At 39.9% G+C, this 17,215-nt stretch overlaps 4 protein-coding genes and 1 long non-coding RNA gene across 5 annotated transcripts; 2 read left to right on the top strand and 3 right to left on the bottom strand.

The window, feature by feature from the left end:
• Positions 1 to 719: 719 nt before the first annotated feature.
• On the top strand, positions 720 to 2,577 carry LOC131472070 (SLC35A4 upstream open reading frame protein). Its single transcript, XM_058648921.1, has 3 exons — positions 720 to 849; positions 1,202 to 1,300; positions 1,909 to 2,577. The coding sequence occupies exons 1-3, from the start codon at positions 835 to 837 to the stop codon at positions 2,104 to 2,106; spliced, it is 312 nt and encodes a 103-aa protein (XP_058504904.1). The 5' UTR covers positions 720 to 834; the 3' UTR covers positions 2,107 to 2,577.
• slc35a4 (solute carrier family 35 member A4) lies at positions 2,572 to 3,931 on the top strand. The gene has a single exon (XM_058648919.1). The coding sequence runs from the start codon at positions 2,587 to 2,589 to the stop codon at positions 3,559 to 3,561; it is 975 nt and encodes a 324-aa protein (XP_058504902.1). The 5' UTR covers positions 2,572 to 2,586; the 3' UTR covers positions 3,562 to 3,931.
• A 106-nt stretch (positions 3,932 to 4,037) lies between these two features.
• On the bottom strand, positions 4,038 to 6,756 carry si:dkey-201i24.3 (polyamine-modulated factor 1-binding protein 1). The gene is made up of 8 exons (XM_058648920.1): positions 6,556 to 6,756; positions 6,408 to 6,473; positions 6,201 to 6,321; positions 5,989 to 6,107; positions 5,704 to 5,835; positions 5,348 to 5,515; positions 4,691 to 4,841; positions 4,038 to 4,567 (listed from the first exon to the last, which is right to left on the bottom strand). Exons 1-8 carry the CDS (start codon positions 6,640 to 6,642, stop codon positions 4,497 to 4,499), a joined length of 915 nt encoding a protein of 304 aa, XP_058504903.1. The 5' UTR covers positions 6,643 to 6,756; the 3' UTR covers positions 4,038 to 4,496.
• A 1,266-nt stretch (positions 6,757 to 8,022) lies between these two features.
• LOC131472145 (uncharacterized) lies at positions 8,023 to 9,099 on the bottom strand. Its single transcript, XR_009242066.1, has 4 exons — positions 9,008 to 9,099; positions 8,829 to 8,903; positions 8,654 to 8,736; positions 8,023 to 8,122 (listed from the first exon to the last, which is right to left on the bottom strand). It is a non-coding gene; the product is annotated as an uncharacterized LOC131472145 (long non-coding RNA).
• Positions 9,100 to 12,092: 2,993 nt separating this feature from the next.
• cd74a (CD74 molecule, major histocompatibility complex, class II invariant chain a) lies at positions 12,093 to 16,523 on the bottom strand. Its single transcript, XM_058648974.1, has 9 exons — positions 16,378 to 16,523; positions 15,221 to 15,390; positions 14,652 to 14,749; positions 14,517 to 14,573; positions 14,342 to 14,425; positions 14,163 to 14,241; positions 13,189 to 13,389; positions 13,054 to 13,110; positions 12,093 to 12,913 (listed from the first exon to the last, which is right to left on the bottom strand). Exons 1-9 carry the CDS (start codon positions 16,464 to 16,466, stop codon positions 12,906 to 12,908), a joined length of 843 nt encoding a protein of 280 aa, XP_058504957.1. The 5' UTR covers positions 16,467 to 16,523; the 3' UTR covers positions 12,093 to 12,905.
• Positions 16,524 to 17,215: the final 692 nt, after the last annotated feature.

The following is a 17,215-nucleotide window of genomic DNA, read 5'->3' as shown; positions in this document are numbered from 1 at the left end:
TGAAATGGAAAACCTTTGCTTATTAAAACATAATCAGACTGATGAAGAAAAAAGTCATCATCATCCCTATTTTCAGGGCAAAATCAGGTGAAAAAATATAAAACAATAATAATGGTTTTTATTTCTCCACAGTTTAATATTTTAACTTACAAGATCAAAAATAAAGACGTTGCGGTCAGGAAGAGGGTATTTTTTATTTTGTTTTTTCTTTGAAAATGTTCTAATTTACAACACGCTAAGGCATTTGATTTAAAATAACACTAGAACAAACAATTAGGTACAACAAAAATATAAAACATGTAGAACAACATAAAATAAATACTATTAAATAAATTACAATTTATATAAAATAATTAACATATGAAAAAAGAAAGGGCAACAAAAAGGACTTAAAGTACTCCGTTTGTGAGGTCATTTAGTAATGCCAATAGGTATTTGACACATTTTGATTTCATTAATTTAAGGGACTTTATATAGAGGATATCATTATACAGATTATATTATATATATTATATTATAAAAGCACATAAATATGAGTGGAGTCTTTATAAATTTTGCCTTGTGGAGGAAAGCTTTGACTAAAATAAGCAAAACATTGGATGCAATCATTAGGTGCAGTGTCGTGTTCTCTTTTACTACACCCAATAACAATATCATTATCATTTATAGTAGTAACAAACCTGTATTTTATATTTAACTATTCCATAGAGTCTGTTTTGTTTGTTCTGCACTGAAGAGTTATCACATCTAGACCAAACTAATCAACTAAACTCATCGAGCAAAAGGAACAGTTCAGGCGTACGAGTCAAACACGCATCACCCCACGGAGCAAATATGGCGAATGACAAGGTGAGTGAGAGCCTGCGCTGTAGTTTTAAACCAAGTCAAGTCACACGTTTCGTCTTACGGCAACAATTACTAGGGTAGGATTTAAAAAAAAAAAGAAAAAAACGTATATTACCAGCAGACGCTCTGTGTTAGTATTACATTAAGATGACGGGGCCGGGGGTTTATTCTGAACCAAACTGCTCGATTCACGAGCTGCTAACTTTGTTAGCTAAACAGCAAACTCAGAGGAAACTATTCTGTTGTCTTTGAGTAACTGACATTTGACTGACTGTGTGTGGTTATGTGACCTCGTTAACTATCACAGGTCTCTCTGTTTGCTTGCTTCAATGTGACACGCTGGTTTGTTTTCCAGGATCCTCTGAAGCAGTTGAAAGATCTGACACTGCTCAAAAGTCAACTGGAGGAGATTCAGAGGCGAGTGGAAAGCGAGGTTTCTGAAGGAATCCCCCAGGTGAGCCGGGTTTACAGCAGCAAACGGATGAATGCTTTATTTTCACGATTAATTTATTATCTAGGCGTTTGGTCAAGAAAATGTTGTCTAATGCAATTTCTGAATGTCTTGGTTTATCCACAAACAAAAAGGTATATGTGTGTGTGTGTGTGTATGTATATATCAGTGTTGTTATGTAACAAAGTATTTTTTACTTTGTTACATTACACACTGGTACTCAAGTACACAATTCATGCATCTGTACATATCTATTTATATTTCTAGCAACTTTTACTCCACTCTTCACTAACTATTTTTGTCATTTTCTTAATTTCTTTGCTCTGGATAACAAAGAAATCATTAAAAGTTAATCATTTTGGTTTGTGGACAAAACAAGACATTTGAGAACAGGTTTGACGAACACCAGTCAACATTTTTTAAGTTTTTTTTTAAGATATTTTATGGACCAAACGATTAATTGTTTATTGTAGAAAATAATCGTCAGATTAATCGATTATGAAAATAATCGATAGTTGCAGCTCTAATTTGAAAGTATTTGTTATTTGTTATTGCATGTTTACCACAAGTTCTTAAGTAATATAATTAAAAGCCTTTTCCTTCTCTTGTAGGGAAGCTCTGTGATAGGATCTCCATTTTTGAAGGGCTTTCTGGCTGGATATGTGGTGGCCAAGCTTCGCTCCTCAGCCATCCTGGGAGTGCTGATGGGAACAATTACTGGCATATATGCGGCACAGAACTATCAAATGCCCAACATTGAAAAGACTGTGAAAGATTATATGAACAACTTGAAAAAAGGACCAAAGTAATGGTTTGACTGCCAAACCTCACAGTCTGTTACTGTGGCACAAGGGGGAGATAGTGTTGCAGCTGCTGATTTGTCAGTGGCTGTGACTGATCAGCCTTCAAGATTTCTTGCCATTACTGGAATTCTATTTGGGACTCAATGTTAAAAGACTGGATTTTTTGTAACGTATTATTTTGTTTCATGTTTACTTTTTGCTTCACAAGACGGAACACTTTGTGCCTACAAGGTTTCAAAGTTTATTCCAGCAAATGTCCTTACTTCTTTTGGTTTTGTTGCCTTAAGCAATTATCTTAGCTCAATAGATGTTTGAGTCCTTGCAAATCTTTCCTACATCTTTAACATATACATATAGAATGGCACATCTAAGTATTTTATGATGTTTAAATAGCTTGCGATATAGAGTTGCCTATTAAAAGATGGCCTGAAGTTGCACTATAGTATTTGTTAGATATTAAAAGCATTTTCTTTTGCATCACTTAGGATGATTGTGATTCATGCTGAGGGGACAAGTTCCCCAGCAAGGATTAGGAGACAGTGGGGGAAAAGGACTCAGTGGGGTTTCCTCTTGGGACTGATGGTCCTCATCTATGGCTCTCATGCACCACTCATCACTCTCACCAAAGTAGATGGCCAAGTTCCTTTCAATCCTTCATCGTGTGTTGTCATGATTGAGTTGACTAAACTCCTCATCTCTCTGGCGACTCTTGTTCTAACTGGGGGTGCATCCTCCTTACGCACCCCTCCATCTCTCATCCTTGTGGCCCCATATGCAGTCCCTGCCATGCTTTATGCCCTCAATAACAACTTGATAGTCCACATGCAGGCCTACATGGACCCAAGTTCATATCAAGTCCTCTCCAATCTGAAAATAGCCACTACTGCCCTGCTGTACTCTGTCTGCCTGGGCAAGAGGCTGCGGGTTGCTCAGTGGTTGGGCCTGGGGCTCCTCACGGGTGCAGGGGTGTGTCACAGCTACAGCACCTTAGATTTTGGGGATCTTGAGAAGCCTGAGGTCCAGGAAGGTACGAGGCTTCATATCACAGCTTGGGGGCTTTTCCTTGTGCTGATTTATTGCTGTGTTTCGGGGCTGGCAGCAGTTTACACAGAGAGGGTGCTGAAGAGCCAGAAGCTGCCATTAAGTCTGCAGAATCTCTACCTCTATGTATTTGGTGTGGCCATCAATGGACTCTCTTTCTTCTTTGTCGCAAGTGAAAAGAGCTTTCTGGAAGGATACTCTGTGTTAGTGTGGGTCATTATAGCGGGCCAAGCCGCTAACGGACTGTTGATGTCGGTTGTGCTGAAGCACGGCAACGGGATCACTCGACTGTTTGTCATTTCCTGCTCCATGCTGGTTAATGCTCTGATGTCTTGGGCTGCTTTAGGTCTCCAACTGACTTACTATTTCCCCCTGCCTGTTTCAATGATTGGACTGGCAGCTTACCTTTATTACAAGTAGAAGATGGCAAACATGGTCCATTCAGCTCAGTATCATTACCATCGCCTTAAATTTCTGAGGTATTTTTTCTCAGTTCTTCTTTTCCCTTGCCCTCTGTCACACTGCCTTCTGAGTCTCTGACTGCACTTGGCTTGAGAAACCAAAACATGGAAGTTTGCATCTTATTTTAGCTTTATTTATTGTCACGTTACACCCAATGCAAGAAGACATGGATTGATTGTCTTCAGTAAAAACATGTCTGAAGAGTGCTGCTATTGTTGTGTTTTTGTGATTTGTCTCATTCTCTGCCAGGGTCAATATCAAACATCAAAGAAAATGTACTGTGTTTTACCTATAACAAATAAATCCTCTGAAACAGGATTATACTTAATGATGTGGGTTAATCATGCTTGTCAACAACATACAGTGCTGTGCAAAAGTCTCAGGGCAAGTCTGGTATTTAGGTCTGTCCAATTCTGTGGTCATTGGTATTTGCATTGGAATGATGTGACTGAAAGTTGGCCATATATGTATTAGCAAGCTGTCAATGAGTTGAACTCATACAGCATGTGTATGTAATGCTCAATAAACCTGGTGTAGTGACATCAGTCCTGATTTTAGCCACTCTACTGGGTGTGGGGGAAGAGCTTCAATGAATGGATGTCCAGGCAAACCTGGTCTTTGGGTGGAATTCCCTTTGTTCGAGGTGGATAAACTGGTGATGCAATTATTTGTAAACCTATATATGCACCATCACTATAACCACAACAAGCAAGCAAAAAAAAGTGTAACAACACCTGATAATCAGGATAAATTATCAGAACAGCCCCCACACCTGGTGCAATATTTTACCAGTAACATTAATTAAGGGTAAGATCACACTTAAACCTGTAGAATCTGTTTTTTTGTATGCTGTTTGGTCATTATAGCAGTACTAAAACATCAAATTTGGCCTGTTATTGAGAGAGCTGCTGTTCAGCTGTCGAGTCAACTCTCACTGCTAGAGCGTCCTTTAACTCTCCCAGTGCTGTCGAAGAAAAACAACAACACACCAATCATTTCTGGGCATTTCCATAACATTTTTACTTCAGATTATGAGTTGTATTTGTAATCCAGTTGCCACTCCGGCAGAAGATAAACACACACTGACCTTTGTGGAGCTGTTTGTTGTCAGTCTGCAGCTGCTGGTTCTGGGCAGAGAGGTAGACGGCGTCCTGCACAGCCTCCAGCAGCAAACATCTGTATCTGCTCTCCGACATCTTCCTGTGCTCCTCATTTACCTGACGAAACACTCTGAACACCTGCAGATAAGTAAGTCAGCACAGTGAGAAAACTGTGGACGGCATCTGCCACAAAAACACCAAAGAAGACGGAAATAGTCACCAGAATTTCATATTGTGAAAAGCTCAAGAAAAATCCCATTGAGACACAATGTAGGATTTCCACCTTGCTAATATAATGTCTAATAAAACAACGTCATCATATTTGTATAACATGTATGTTATACTGTACATATATGTTACATATATGGGCTACTGTACCTGGTCTGACTTGTCAACAAATGCATGTTGCCCAGTTGTAACAAACAATACCATTTACCAACTGTGGGGGGAACCTGAGAGCAAATCCTACATTGTGTTATTACTAAATAATGAAACTCAGATATGTTGCTTGACTGAATAAGAACTTGTCAGTGCAGGTTAAATCCTCCCTCAATATACAAATAAATGAGACTCACCAAAGGAAATGATAAACTAATTAAACAAAAACATACAAATACTGAATGATGTGCGAAGATTCCAACAACCTGTAGACTCTCCTCCCTCAGACAACTCAGCTCCTTTTGGTGCCTGTGATACTGATCCTGCAGATCTGTCTCAGCCTGCAGGGCCTCCATGCGTAAGGCCTCCATCTGCAGAACCAGGACCCGCCTCTCTCTGGTCAGCACCAGCAGCTCCCTCTGGGGTCCTTCTGGCTGGCAGAGGGATGGATGAAACCAATAAAAAAGGAACAACAACAAAGAAAAAGATTAAGTTGCAAATGCAGAGGTTTTCCGTGCCGACCATAAATCCAACCTTGCATTAATTTAAAGAGACTCAGCATCCTTTGATAAGATAGATCACAGACTGAATAATGTTAAACTAGTGCATCTCATTATCTCACCGGTAGCTCTTCCTTTGCCAAGTCTCTCTCCATCTTCTCCACCTCCTCATGGATTAATCTCCCGTGATCCTCCTTCTGTTGCCTCCTTCGCTCCTTTGCTTTATTGTACTCCATCTGAGAATGATCATTAAACTGACAAGACAAATGTCTTAGTGTCGCTGGCCCACTCTGGCACACAGGAATCTCATTTATGTGTATAAGAAGGTATTCGCACTGCATTGTAATCATGTCCCCTACTCCAGTCAGCTGTAAATGTGTGTTTACAATTACTATGCGGTGCATTACCTGTTGACAGAGGTCAGATTTATCTTTGCTGTTTCTCAGTGTCTCCTCTCTCAGAGCCTCCTTCAGCTCCTGGATTCTTGCTACTCTCTCCTGGACAATCTCTGCATCCCCTCTCCCCTCTATGGGTTTGAGGAACACACACACACACACACAGACAATATTTTTATTATAATTTATACCTCCTATATGACTAATGTTTCACAGCATATAACCTCTGATATGCTCTTCCATTTCTACTTTCAGCTGGTCCTGCAAATACTGTATTGCGTCAGTGCTCTCTCTGTAATCACTGCTGGGCCTGCTGCCATTTGGGCTCCGACCACTTTGCTGAATCTGTGCGAAACACAGCGCTCGATTCATTAAACTGGGAACACATAGCATTTGTTATCATTTTTGTTGAACTCGTATGGAAAGGTAACCTGTGTTTTGCCCCTTATCTTCTTCGACTCTTCCCTCCTCCACTCCCATGACTGCTTTTTCACAATCTGTTGCATAGATCACAGGATGTGCATTAGTTCTGTCCTCCGTGCGGGTCTACATATAAACACAGGTATTATTGCGAGTTACCTGCAGGTTTTGAGTGAGCTCTGCCAGCCTGTGGGTGTTGTGATCTTCACTCTGCCCCTGTGACATCATTAGCAGTTGGAGATCCATGATCTTCTGGCGGATCTCTTGTTCCGTTGCTCTCGGACACCAGCGACCGACAATGGGTGTGGTTGAAAAACTTTGTACTTTCTGGGCCAAAGTTAAAGCAGAAGGAGTCTCATCATCCAGAAGACCTGATGGGTATGGAGGGAAGTCATTTTCACGTCAGTTCAACACCAGTGTCATGGTAAAGGTACGGTTGTTAGGACACAGGTATTATTTTTACTTGCCATGAGGGTTAATACAGTAGACGAGGAACGATCTACTGTTTCCTGTCAAGGCCTCATGCAGGAGCAAGGGAAGGAGCGTGTCAGCTGTTGGAGTTCCACATGGAATTTGCTCCACAACCTTCGCCAGTGGGTTGACTCTGGAGAATATTCAGCTGTTACCACAGAGTCCAACACACTACATTCTTTGTGTTTTTAACAGTACGTCCAGAAATGGAGGCCTTGTTTTTCAGTGTGAATGTTGCTGAGCTCATTTTATTGATCGTTACAGCAGAATGAGTAACTAGTTCACCTTAAATGAGGTCCTTACGTGACAGAATATCTCATGTGATCATATGAACTAAAAAACAATCTTAACTGCAGATTTGACTGTATTTTGAAGAGCAAGTGTGTCGTTTTCTTTCAGATATCTTACTCAACAAATGCTTTATTTGCAGCAAAATAACAATATGCTAATAGTGTGGTCATCATATTTGTAATAGTAAAGTAATATTGTGGTAATACAGCTTGATAATAACAATAGAAAACGTGTGTGGGACACAAGGGAGGATGAATTTCATATAAAATAGTAACCATTCATTTTGATCCCCCTTCATATTAAAGGGGAAGGTATTACACTGGTGGTAGCCTACTTTGGAAATGACATGGTACAACTGTAATATCATCTCCATATTACCACACTATTGCCATTGTTACCAAGCTGAAAAGTGCATTGTAAAATTTGATGATATAAAATACTATGCCATACTTGTTCTTCCTGTGTTGTAATGTAAAGTGTGTTGAAAAATGTTCAAATGTTAACAGTGCACAGGACAGGGCTAAACAAATGACGTTAGTACAAATTCAGATATTAGGTCGTAGGTATAGATAGCTCGCTGTATGTGAGTGTGTGACTGACCCTCTGAGGTCAATCCTACTGGCTCCTCCTGCCAGACTGAACAGCTGCAGCCTGCTGCGGCAAACGTCAAACTCCTCCTCCTCCACATGAATCTTCCGCTCAACCAACACTGAGAACAGGGAACTGCATCTGAGGTTGAAACAATAACAGGTTTGTAGGGAACACAACAAACACACAGAGGTAAAACTGCTGCGTAACATTTGGACCCAGTCCAAAGTGAATCACACAAACAGGTTTATTTGAAATACTGTACCTGCTGGACATGACGCCTCCTCTGGCCCTCATTCTGTCCTTACATGACTCATACAGAGCACATGCGTCCTCTTGTGAACCCACACACACTTCACACACGCCTCCTACAAGACTGGGAAAAAAACATATTATGCACTTCATTACAAGCAAAAGTTATTATAAGTCTTAATAATTGAGTTGGTCGTATCTACAGCGCAGTGCAAAAGTCCACCATCAGCTTTTATGTCAGATTTTGTTGTCATTGGTTATTTGGATTGGAATGATGTGGCTGAAAGTTGGTGTTATAACAAGCTGTCAATGAGATTAACTCCAATAACATTTATTAGGGTTTGAGGGGATAAAGTAGTCTATAAATTGAGTTTTGTGTAATGGGAACGGGGCATAGATACATATAATCTCTCTATCCACAGTATCTATCTATCTACAGTGTCTAGAGCAAGTGTAAGGGTAGGACACACTAAATTCTTGTTTAACCTGTAAAGCTGTTTTGTTTCCTGTGTCTTCTGGGTGTCTTCCAATAAAGTGAGTGAGGGAAAAAAAAATTATACTGCATAATCATAATAGTATTGCTGAAACAACTAATCTAATGGTGTTTTGCCCAGTACAGAATTTTGATTGATTAGTCATTTTAATTTGGACTCACCTTCCAAGGACTGGGTGTGTGACAAGTTTTAGAGAGTGACCGTTGGCGCTCAGAAGATCTACAGCGCTGCCATCTGGATAAAACTGACATCGAAACCATAAAACATTAGATATTGTCCCGCGCCATGTTGTGTCTAATATAATTCATGGTTTCTCTGGTCGACACAAGGACAAACCTGAAGGAACGACACAGAGATGAACATTTCCTCTTTCTCTTGTGACAACGTACGACCAAACAGATTTGCCAGGAGCTAAGAGACAGTCGACAGTGACATCATCAGTGAGGAAACACTGATTATGGCTCATGAAAGAATGGGTTTTTCATGTGTGTGTGTGTGTGTGTGTGAGGCTGCACCTGTTTGATGATGCTGTGGTCTATCAGAGTGCAAATCCTCTCTGTGGACGCTCCACACACCAGCAAAGCTCCATTATAACCACTGGACACAGAGTCCGTGAGAGGCTGCAGGAGCTCAGAGTGGAAACTCTGCAGATATTCAGATCAAAATACAGAGATATCTGATACAGAGATAAACTGTAAAGAAACGCGGTGACTCGGCTCTTTTCGTACCTGTATGTCGTCAACATTCAAGACTTGGTCAAAGACGAAGGACTTTGTTTCCTGCGTGGGAACAAAAACATTGAAGACTTGAAGAGATTAAATGATGACTGTGAGAAAATCTAAATGTTTTACCTGATTCTTTGCTGATGTGTAGGCCACGCTGTGTCCATCTTCACTAATAACAACACAGTCTTTACCCTCTGAGAGACAAAAGAAAATGAATTTACAGTCGAATCTCTGCAGACACTGCAGCAAAGCTACAGGTTTAACATTTTCATTACTGTTTTACCTGGTGTTCCCGTAAACACAACTCCCACGTGAACCTTTTCGGTTCCCGCAGACATCTACACGGGGATCGAGTCACACAAGACACGTAAAAACAACACTTCTTATCTCTTTCAGTGATACACACTGTAGTAATCCTCACACAATATCACTCCAGTCAGAATAGAAATAGCACTTACAGGCGCGTCCATGTTCACTGTGGACGTCCACAGCTCATGTCTTTAGAAAAGCCACTGGGTCACCTGGATTTTGTTACACATGAGCTCCATTATTAATGAGCCAGAATCCACTTTCAATGGTAAAAGTGATCTGGGTTAAGTTACCAAGACGAACAGAAAGGTGTATATATATATATATATATATATATATATATATATACATATACACATCATGTCACATTTATTAGATCATTCATCGTAAGTCCTGGTGTGATTAGAAACTGATCAGTAATGCAATAAGGCATTAGGCTGTAAATTGGTAATTATGGCTTTATTAATGGTAAACAAATAGTACATAACTCGGTTGTATGAGAGCAATTAAAAAAAAGTGTATTTTTAAATGATTAATGATCAAATTAATCAAAGGGATTCCTAAAGGTTTAGCCTATAAATAATTAGAATAATTACCTCGACAGCTGTTCCTGCGGGGTATTATGTTTTTACATCGTCCACCTACGTGAAGCCAAGGTGACCTCAAAAAAGCACACTTTTGGCCATTACTCCAGAATAATTGTGCTAATATTGTTACACTGTTATCTCATTAGATAAAGGGTGGTGTCAGTGACACTTCATATCCAGGACATCTTATTTCAGCTTCACACGGAAGTTATATTTTACAAAAACAACACGGTCATTATTCTGGAAACAGAAGGGGGGGGGGATTTGAGAACATATTTCCTGCAACATGACTGGTTGGCAGAGGAAAAACACCAGCTAGGCAGTAATTATTGTTCCTCTATTAGTTACGCCTCATAAACTCTTTATAAAGGCGGCCTTGTTAGAAAGTAGTGCAAACATCAAACAAAAAGTACAAACAAAACTTAATCAGGATTGACAGTCGGCCAATAAACGGCATCAAACGGAGAGCGACGCTTTGGTGCTGTACTGTTAAAGCAGCAGTGTGTAACTTTCAAATAAAAACAAGTGTCTGTTACAGTTAAAGCAGCTCCACGCAACTCTCGCTCTCTTTTTGTCACTGTTTAAAACTTGTGTCGACATTCTCCTCGTGCTGCACAAATGAAGCGATTTTTCTCCTCGCGAAGACCAAACAGAGGCAGAAGAATAATAACATCAACAACGACAATCTGTCACCCACATTACGGGAGACGGATTCATCATTTAAACTGCACACATGCAGTGCCACTCTGTAGGAAGATGACGGTCTCTTTAAGCGTCCATTCACATTGATGGGAGATCTTTGCTGCTGCAGTCGGTACAAGATGACTCTCGTCTCTTTTCTATAGTATAAGGCGCATGGTGACGCCGCTGGAGAAGCAGGTGAGGCGTATACTGTATAAACTCTCACGTGTACTGAATGGAGGACTGGGACTATAGATCAGGGGTGTCAAACGTATGGCTCACCACAGGGTCCAATCTGGCCCACATGACGAATTTGTCCTGAATTAGAATCTAATCATAATGTGAAATATTATATTTTTCACTTCCAGATACCTGTGACTACATTTCTGTGCTTTTATAGTTCCACTGTGATGTATAAATGGTGAACTTAGGCATAATATTGTTGAAACTGCATTGTTGAAATTTCTTATTTTTCACAGGGAATTTCACATTTTGTGAAAAGGTACTTCATTATTAAATGTAAAACAGAGGTAACACATTTGGAGTTCTTGTTGTTCATAGTTTATTGTGCTATTATTTTACTGGTCTGGCCCACTTGAGATGAAATTGTGCTATATGTGGCCCCTGAACTAAAACCAGTTTGACGTGCTTGCTATAGATCCTTCAGATATGCTCGGGTGCTCTAAAGCTGAACAACTGCCAGAGAGGAAGAAATGATGCTTGCCGCATTCAAGCGTGACACGGGCCAAACAACAATGCTCGATTGCACTGATGAATGGCAAAAGAGTTTATGACATTACTGAAAATGATATAACATGATCTACGTATGTTTGATTGACTATTCATAGATAAATGAAGGTAATATTTTGCCCAACACCTTTAAAGAAGACAAAGGTCCATGTTCTTGTTCATACGACACAATACATGCATGACCTTTTTATGTAATCACAGGAGGAGCAAGCGTAAGCAACACTTCCCCCACCAGTCTAAATGAAGCAGGGAGATAAAACAAACTAGTTCACAGCAGCGGCAGCAGGAGAAGCAGTGAAAACACCACTGAGAAGGTCAGCTGGTAAAAAAAACAGACCCTGTTAAAATAATTAGCTGATTATTTGATGGTGAGCATTAACCTCATTTTTAACTGTTGCCTTTACTTTTTACCTTCCTACCGATACGTTTCTCCTTGATGGCCGACGTGGTGACTGTAAAATCATCAGGTCAGGACTCGTCTGGAGTCGACGTCAATGAAAAGTGAAACTGGAACATGCCAGAAAATTCAGGACTGAGTGGAGTCACTGCGGCTTATCAGGTTTAATTTTATTCAGGCCTCGTTTGATCCAAAGAGTTCAACAAGCATTAACATGACAAATGTATTAAAATGAGAACAGTGTTGTTGGGAAATCTTTATTATTTATCCCTCTTAACACAAACACCTTGATAGAAAAGTCACTTTCTCATACGTGCGCGTTACTTTAAGGGTTGATTCACCGACTTTCAAAATCAAATCCGCTGAACCTGTTTAATATCTATTCAGACAGTGTTGGTTTCATTTGAATGTGGTGCCCAAAACAATAAATTCAAAAGCAACATCTTTGAGAGACAATGTAATTACTCTGAATGACGCCAAACTACACAATAGTGTCAAATGGAACAAATGTATTCATTTATTTATTTATTTATTTGAAAATGTCCGTGGATTATCAGCGTACCAGGAGACGGCTTTTCTTAAGAGTCTTGACAACGGCCATTTATCAACCGAGTATCTCCGCGTCTAGATGCGCGCACGGCAAAGTGAGGGAATGTTTTGTGATTTTCTGTGAACCAACCCTTTTAAGCATTCTACAAAAACGAACAGTCTAACGCTTAATACTATAGATTATGAATATGGGAGTCAAAATGTCACCATTGTAAATACGTACATGAAGATTAAAATCAGCACACCGTAACAGGCCTTTGATTTCAAGCAAAGTAGTTAAAATCAAGAAGTTATACTGGAGAGAAAAGGGCATAAAACCAATATTATAGGGCTGCACCCAGCTTAATACAAATGATTTCTCATGTCTTGCTCTGACTACTTGAGGAAAACGCATTTGCTTCAGACTTCATTTGCTTCACTCATCTGGGGAAATTCAAAAGAAAAAAGGAGGAGAAGAAAAAGAACAACAAATGATGAAGTGTGGCATCCAATAACATCTTGAAAATAAACATATCAAATGACCAAAGATCTTCTGTTTTTGCATTAAGCGCTGAGGTTCTCACCAGCATTGCTGATGGTCTTCGCCATCATCCTGGGTGCAAACATCATGCGAGCACGACCTGAACAATAAAGGATTCAATGATCAGCCTTCAATGTAAAGCAAGAGAATCAAATGGTCTTTAATCTGCGTCGTCTACCTCGGCGGCAGTCGGGGTGGCCTCGAATGCTGGTGCCCTCAATGGCGTTGCCATTCTCATCCACACACCAGCAGTAGCCGGTGGGCAGCCAGCACTGCATGGGCAAGTACTTGCCCTTCTGATCACACTGGGGCCTGTAGGACCCAATCTTCCCATGACCAGAGGAAGCCTCCATCTGGCATTTGGTCTGAATTGCAGGGGCTGAGTAAAGAGAAGAGGAGACAACACCGGCACAGTCATGAACCTGTTTGGTTTTTAATTTCTGGTGATCATAGATAAGGTAAGAGTTAAAGCAATAGACAGTCTTAGGCCAATGGTGCATTGTTGCACGTGTCATTCATAGCGGGTGCATAAAAAATACTTAAATTACAGTATGAAGCCACATGTCGAGTGGAATCAGGAAGTGAAATGCTGCTTTTATTTTGAAACAGGAACAGGACTTTGTATGCAAAAGAAGGTAGCCGTGGAAAATGTGCACAGCTCATGCGAAGAATTGGCGCGAGGTCTATCTCCCCCAAAAACAATTGGTGTGTGCATGAGAACGCTCTCATTAGTTAACATGTGTGCCCGCATGAGGAGAGAGACACGCTGCAGCTGTAATGCGCCACACAGGCATCCAGTGTGAGGCAGACCTGAGCACTAAAAGAAGCCAAATAGCTGCTGGCTGTAAAATGTATTTAATGGAATATCAATCACGACTGATCTTTTTACACTCTTTGCCACATTAACTCTGGCAAAGAGTGAAAGAAGATCAGCCGTGATTGATATTCCATTAAATAAATTCGACAGCCATGTGGCAAAATATTACTTCAAGAGTGGACAGTTAGTCAAGTATTACCCTGAATAGTGCAGAGACAGGATACAAATAAAAATAAGGGGTTTAAGCTTTCTTTCGGTGCCTTATTGAACCAAAAGTATTAAAATGATCTATTTAACTGCAGCAATAGAAGTCACATTAAGAAGGTTGGAATAACCTGGCACAGATGTGTGGGTCACAGGCTTCTGCTGGGCCATCTGGAAGATCAACCAGTGACGCATCCAGGACTCAAAGCTCTGCAGAGTCAAAAAAAAAATTACAGTGTAAACGAACTTAATTCACTTGCAACGTCCATTTTTATAAGTTCCTGTTTTTTTCAGGAGCGATTAGAGTCACCTTCCAATCGCTTTCATTCATCATCCCCTTCAGGCCCTGCAAGTTGGCAGAGAGGGTCTCATTGAACTGCGGCAGCTGGACCTCCTGCTCCGAAACAAGACCAGAGCTTTAATGCACAACATCAGCAGAGTAAGGGCACACTGTAAACTGAGCGCAATGTGTATCATTATATTACCTGCAAGAAGTCAGTCAGCTGCTTCTCCACACTGACAACAGCAGTGTCCTCAAGTTTCTGATGGGGGGGGGGGAAAGAGCAGTTACATGATTTGACTGTTTGTTAAAATCTGCCAGTCGGCCTATGAACACTCACTGTCAGTGGAGTCTTGCTGGGTGCAGAGTCGTCGTCATTAGTCATAGTGAGATCCATCAGCGGCAGGCTGTTCATGGGCACGCGGACTGCAGATGAAGCTGAAAACCAACACACTTAAGTTGTGACTTAAGCGATTGAGAAACTTTTCATTTTTTTGTTCTACAAGTTTTTTTTACTGAATAGCAATGAGAATGTATCGATATAGATCTAAAATCCAGTCACTACAGATTCAAAAGTCCACATACTACTACTACTACTACTACTACTACTACTAACTTAGATAATTAAGAGTTAGATAATATTTAACATATATATTATATGCTATGTAAGTTGAAACTTTATATGATGTTGCTTGAAATCTTATATGGCAAACAGTTGACTTCTGTCCTGCATGAATCCCCAGTGGACCTTTCCTTTCACTGTCGGGCTGTCGCGTCAAGTTCCTTAAAACACATTTTCACTTCCTTTTTTCCTCTTTCCCTCTTGACATTTTCTTTCCTCCCTCCTCCTCCTCCTCCTCCTCCTCCGTTCTGATGAGATCTGATGCCGATACAACATAACCGAATTACCCTGAGATGAGCGGGTCAGCTGTTTGGCCATTTTCTCTGAGTTCTTCTGCAGAGAGTGGATTTCCTGCTTCTGGCCCAACAACATGTAGGCGGTGAAAACCTGACTGGCCAGCAGCAAACATGCCAGCGTCGTCAGTCCTGCCACCTTAAAAGCACGACTGTTGGAGCCTCTGAGAGAGAGAAAAAAAGAGTGAGGGACTGGATTATATCATTTGAAGAGGATTACGCAGTCAGGGACGTACTGTGTGCAGGGCAGTGGGGAAAGAGACAACATCACATTTGACTGTTTTATTTGAAAAAAAAAAAAATCCCTACATTTAAAGTGTATTGGAGGGGATTTCCTTAAGTGCTATGTGTGGCATTTAATAATAACAATTAGTGTTAGCGGGTATACAGAAAAGGCTAATATGGAAAAAAACAAACCTTAATATTTTATATTCATATTTTAAATAATTTAATATTATTATTGCTCATAATCAGCCAGTAGAACATTACGCGTCACTGCTTACGAGACGGATGTCCTCTACTGATTTTATAAAAAAAACATATATTCTGGTAAGATTGAGATCCTTTTTAATTCGTGTAAACTGGTTTACAAAAATGACAGTGACTCACTCATTTCTTTAACACTTTCACTTTAAAGAAAAGTGAAACTTCCGTGTATTTTAAAGGGTTTTATTTGCAAATAATTTGTTAGCTAGTTCCATTTTACCTCGTAATATGAATAAAATCATTGACTTCCAACGTAAAGATGATATAGTTGCCGTTGTGAGGGGGAAAAAACAGGTATTTATTGCAGCTAAAAGCTAAGAAAAAAAGCTTTAAAAATAACTTTTTATGTTGTTTATTATGAGCCAGTATTAAAACTATTCACAGTATTCACTGGTGAATTATGAACCAATAGGAGGACAGCTGCATCATATGTTACTAGGCAGACATCTCCTTCTCGTGTAGAGGAAGTGAACAGAAAATGATAACACCTGTCATATGTGTGCAATGTTTTTTTTTTGTTTTCTATTTTGCAATTTGTAAATGTTTAATTTTCCTTTTCTTTTAAAAACAAATTAAAGAAAAAAACTCACTTTATAAGCAGAGAACATATTTCATAACTACGTCCAGAAGAATATTTGTTTTGAAAATTAAAAGAGTCCTCTCACCTTCTGGGGCTCACACGGCCAACAAGGGCCTCTTCACTGCCTGCCACACTCCCTCTGTCCAGGGGGGCATCTTCTGGAAGGTTATCCATCTCGTGTCTCTCGGCTCCGCAGGAATAAACTGGAAAAAATTCAGCTGGTCAAGAGAATAAATGGCTTTTGGAACGAGGAAGCAGCACTAGACAGGTTCCAAGTAAAAGGTGAGAAGGGAGTGGAAAGTCCCTCTCTTTAAACCAATGTGGGATGGTTCATTAGAGCAGTTAACAGAAAGTGAGCTCTGATTGGTCAGATGCATCACAGCATCACTTGTTGATAGAGGCAGACAATAGAAAGAGAAATCAAGAGTTTGTAGTGCAGCCTCTACTGTTTTTATCTGTACTGGTTATAAGGCCTATTTAATAAACTTAAAAGTAGTTTTTTTTAAAACCTATCACTACAATGTAGTGTATATTGTACATGTGAATACTTAACAAATTTTAATATACTTATTTTTCCTTTGTTTATCAGGGGAAAAATAAGCCAAGTACTGCAACGCTTAAACTAACAATTGATAGGTTTATAGTGTTAAAAGTGCACTTTTCTTCTGAAATAGTCAACTGTAACAACTTTGACAAGATGTGAGTTTTGAGACATTAGCATCAGTTTTTATATTTAGTATTTTTAAGTGCACCAGAAGCACAGTTTACTCTCCGATTCATCAGAGCAGGTTTGCTTCTGGAATTTAAATCAGAAGCAGACACAAATCTACTCCAAGTTATATTTAACAACACAGGGATGCATTTAAAACAGACACACGTTTCCTGTAATTCAGAGAGATTCAAACGTCTTTCTTCTAGAAAGC

This window comes from Solea solea, chromosome 14, assembly GCF_958295425.1.
Source record: "Solea solea chromosome 14, fSolSol10.1, whole genome shotgun sequence".
NCBI lineage: Eukaryota > Metazoa > Chordata > Actinopteri > Pleuronectiformes > Soleidae > Solea > Solea solea.
Note: the sequence above shows the minus strand (reverse complement) of the source record. Positions and strands in the feature narration are given on the sequence as shown.

What these genes read in the sequence shown, in the direction of transcription:
- LOC131472070 (XM_058648921.1), top strand. An exon ending in TTTCTGAAGGAATCCCCCAG is followed by an intron (nt 1,301 to 1,908) that starts GTGAGCCGGGTT and finishes CTTCTCTTGTAG; the next exon opens with GGAAGCTCTGTGATAGGATC.
- slc35a4 (XM_058648919.1), top strand. Translation starts at nt 2,587, where the DNA reads ATGATTGTGATTCATGCTGAGGGGACAAGTTCCCCAGCAAGGATTAGG.
- si:dkey-201i24.3 (XM_058648920.1), bottom strand. Translation starts at nt 6,642, where the DNA reads ATGGATCTCCAACTGCTAATGATGTCACAGGGGCAGAGTGAAGATCAC. An exon ending in TGGCAAAGGAAGAGCTACCG is followed by an intron (nt 5,516 to 5,703) that starts GTGAGATAATGA and finishes TCCCTCTGCCAG; the next exon opens with CCAGAAGGACCCCAGAGGGA. An exon ending in CAACAAACAGCTCCACAAAG is followed by an intron (nt 4,568 to 4,690) that starts GTCAGTGTGTGT and finishes TTTCTTCGACAG; the next exon opens with CACTGGGAGAGTTAAAGGAC.
- cd74a (XM_058648974.1), bottom strand. Translation starts at nt 16,466, where the DNA reads ATGGATAACCTTCCAGAAGATGCCCCCCTGGACAGAGGGAGTGTGGCA. An exon ending in GGCCGTGTGAGCCCCAGAAG is followed by an intron (nt 15,391 to 16,377) that starts GTGAGAGGACTC and finishes TCTCTCTCTCAG; the next exon opens with AGGCTCCAACAGTCGTGCTT. An exon ending in CCAGCAAGACTCCACTGACA is followed by an intron (nt 14,574 to 14,651) that starts GTGAGTGTTCAT and finishes CCCCCCCATCAG; the next exon opens with AAACTTGAGGACACTGCTGT.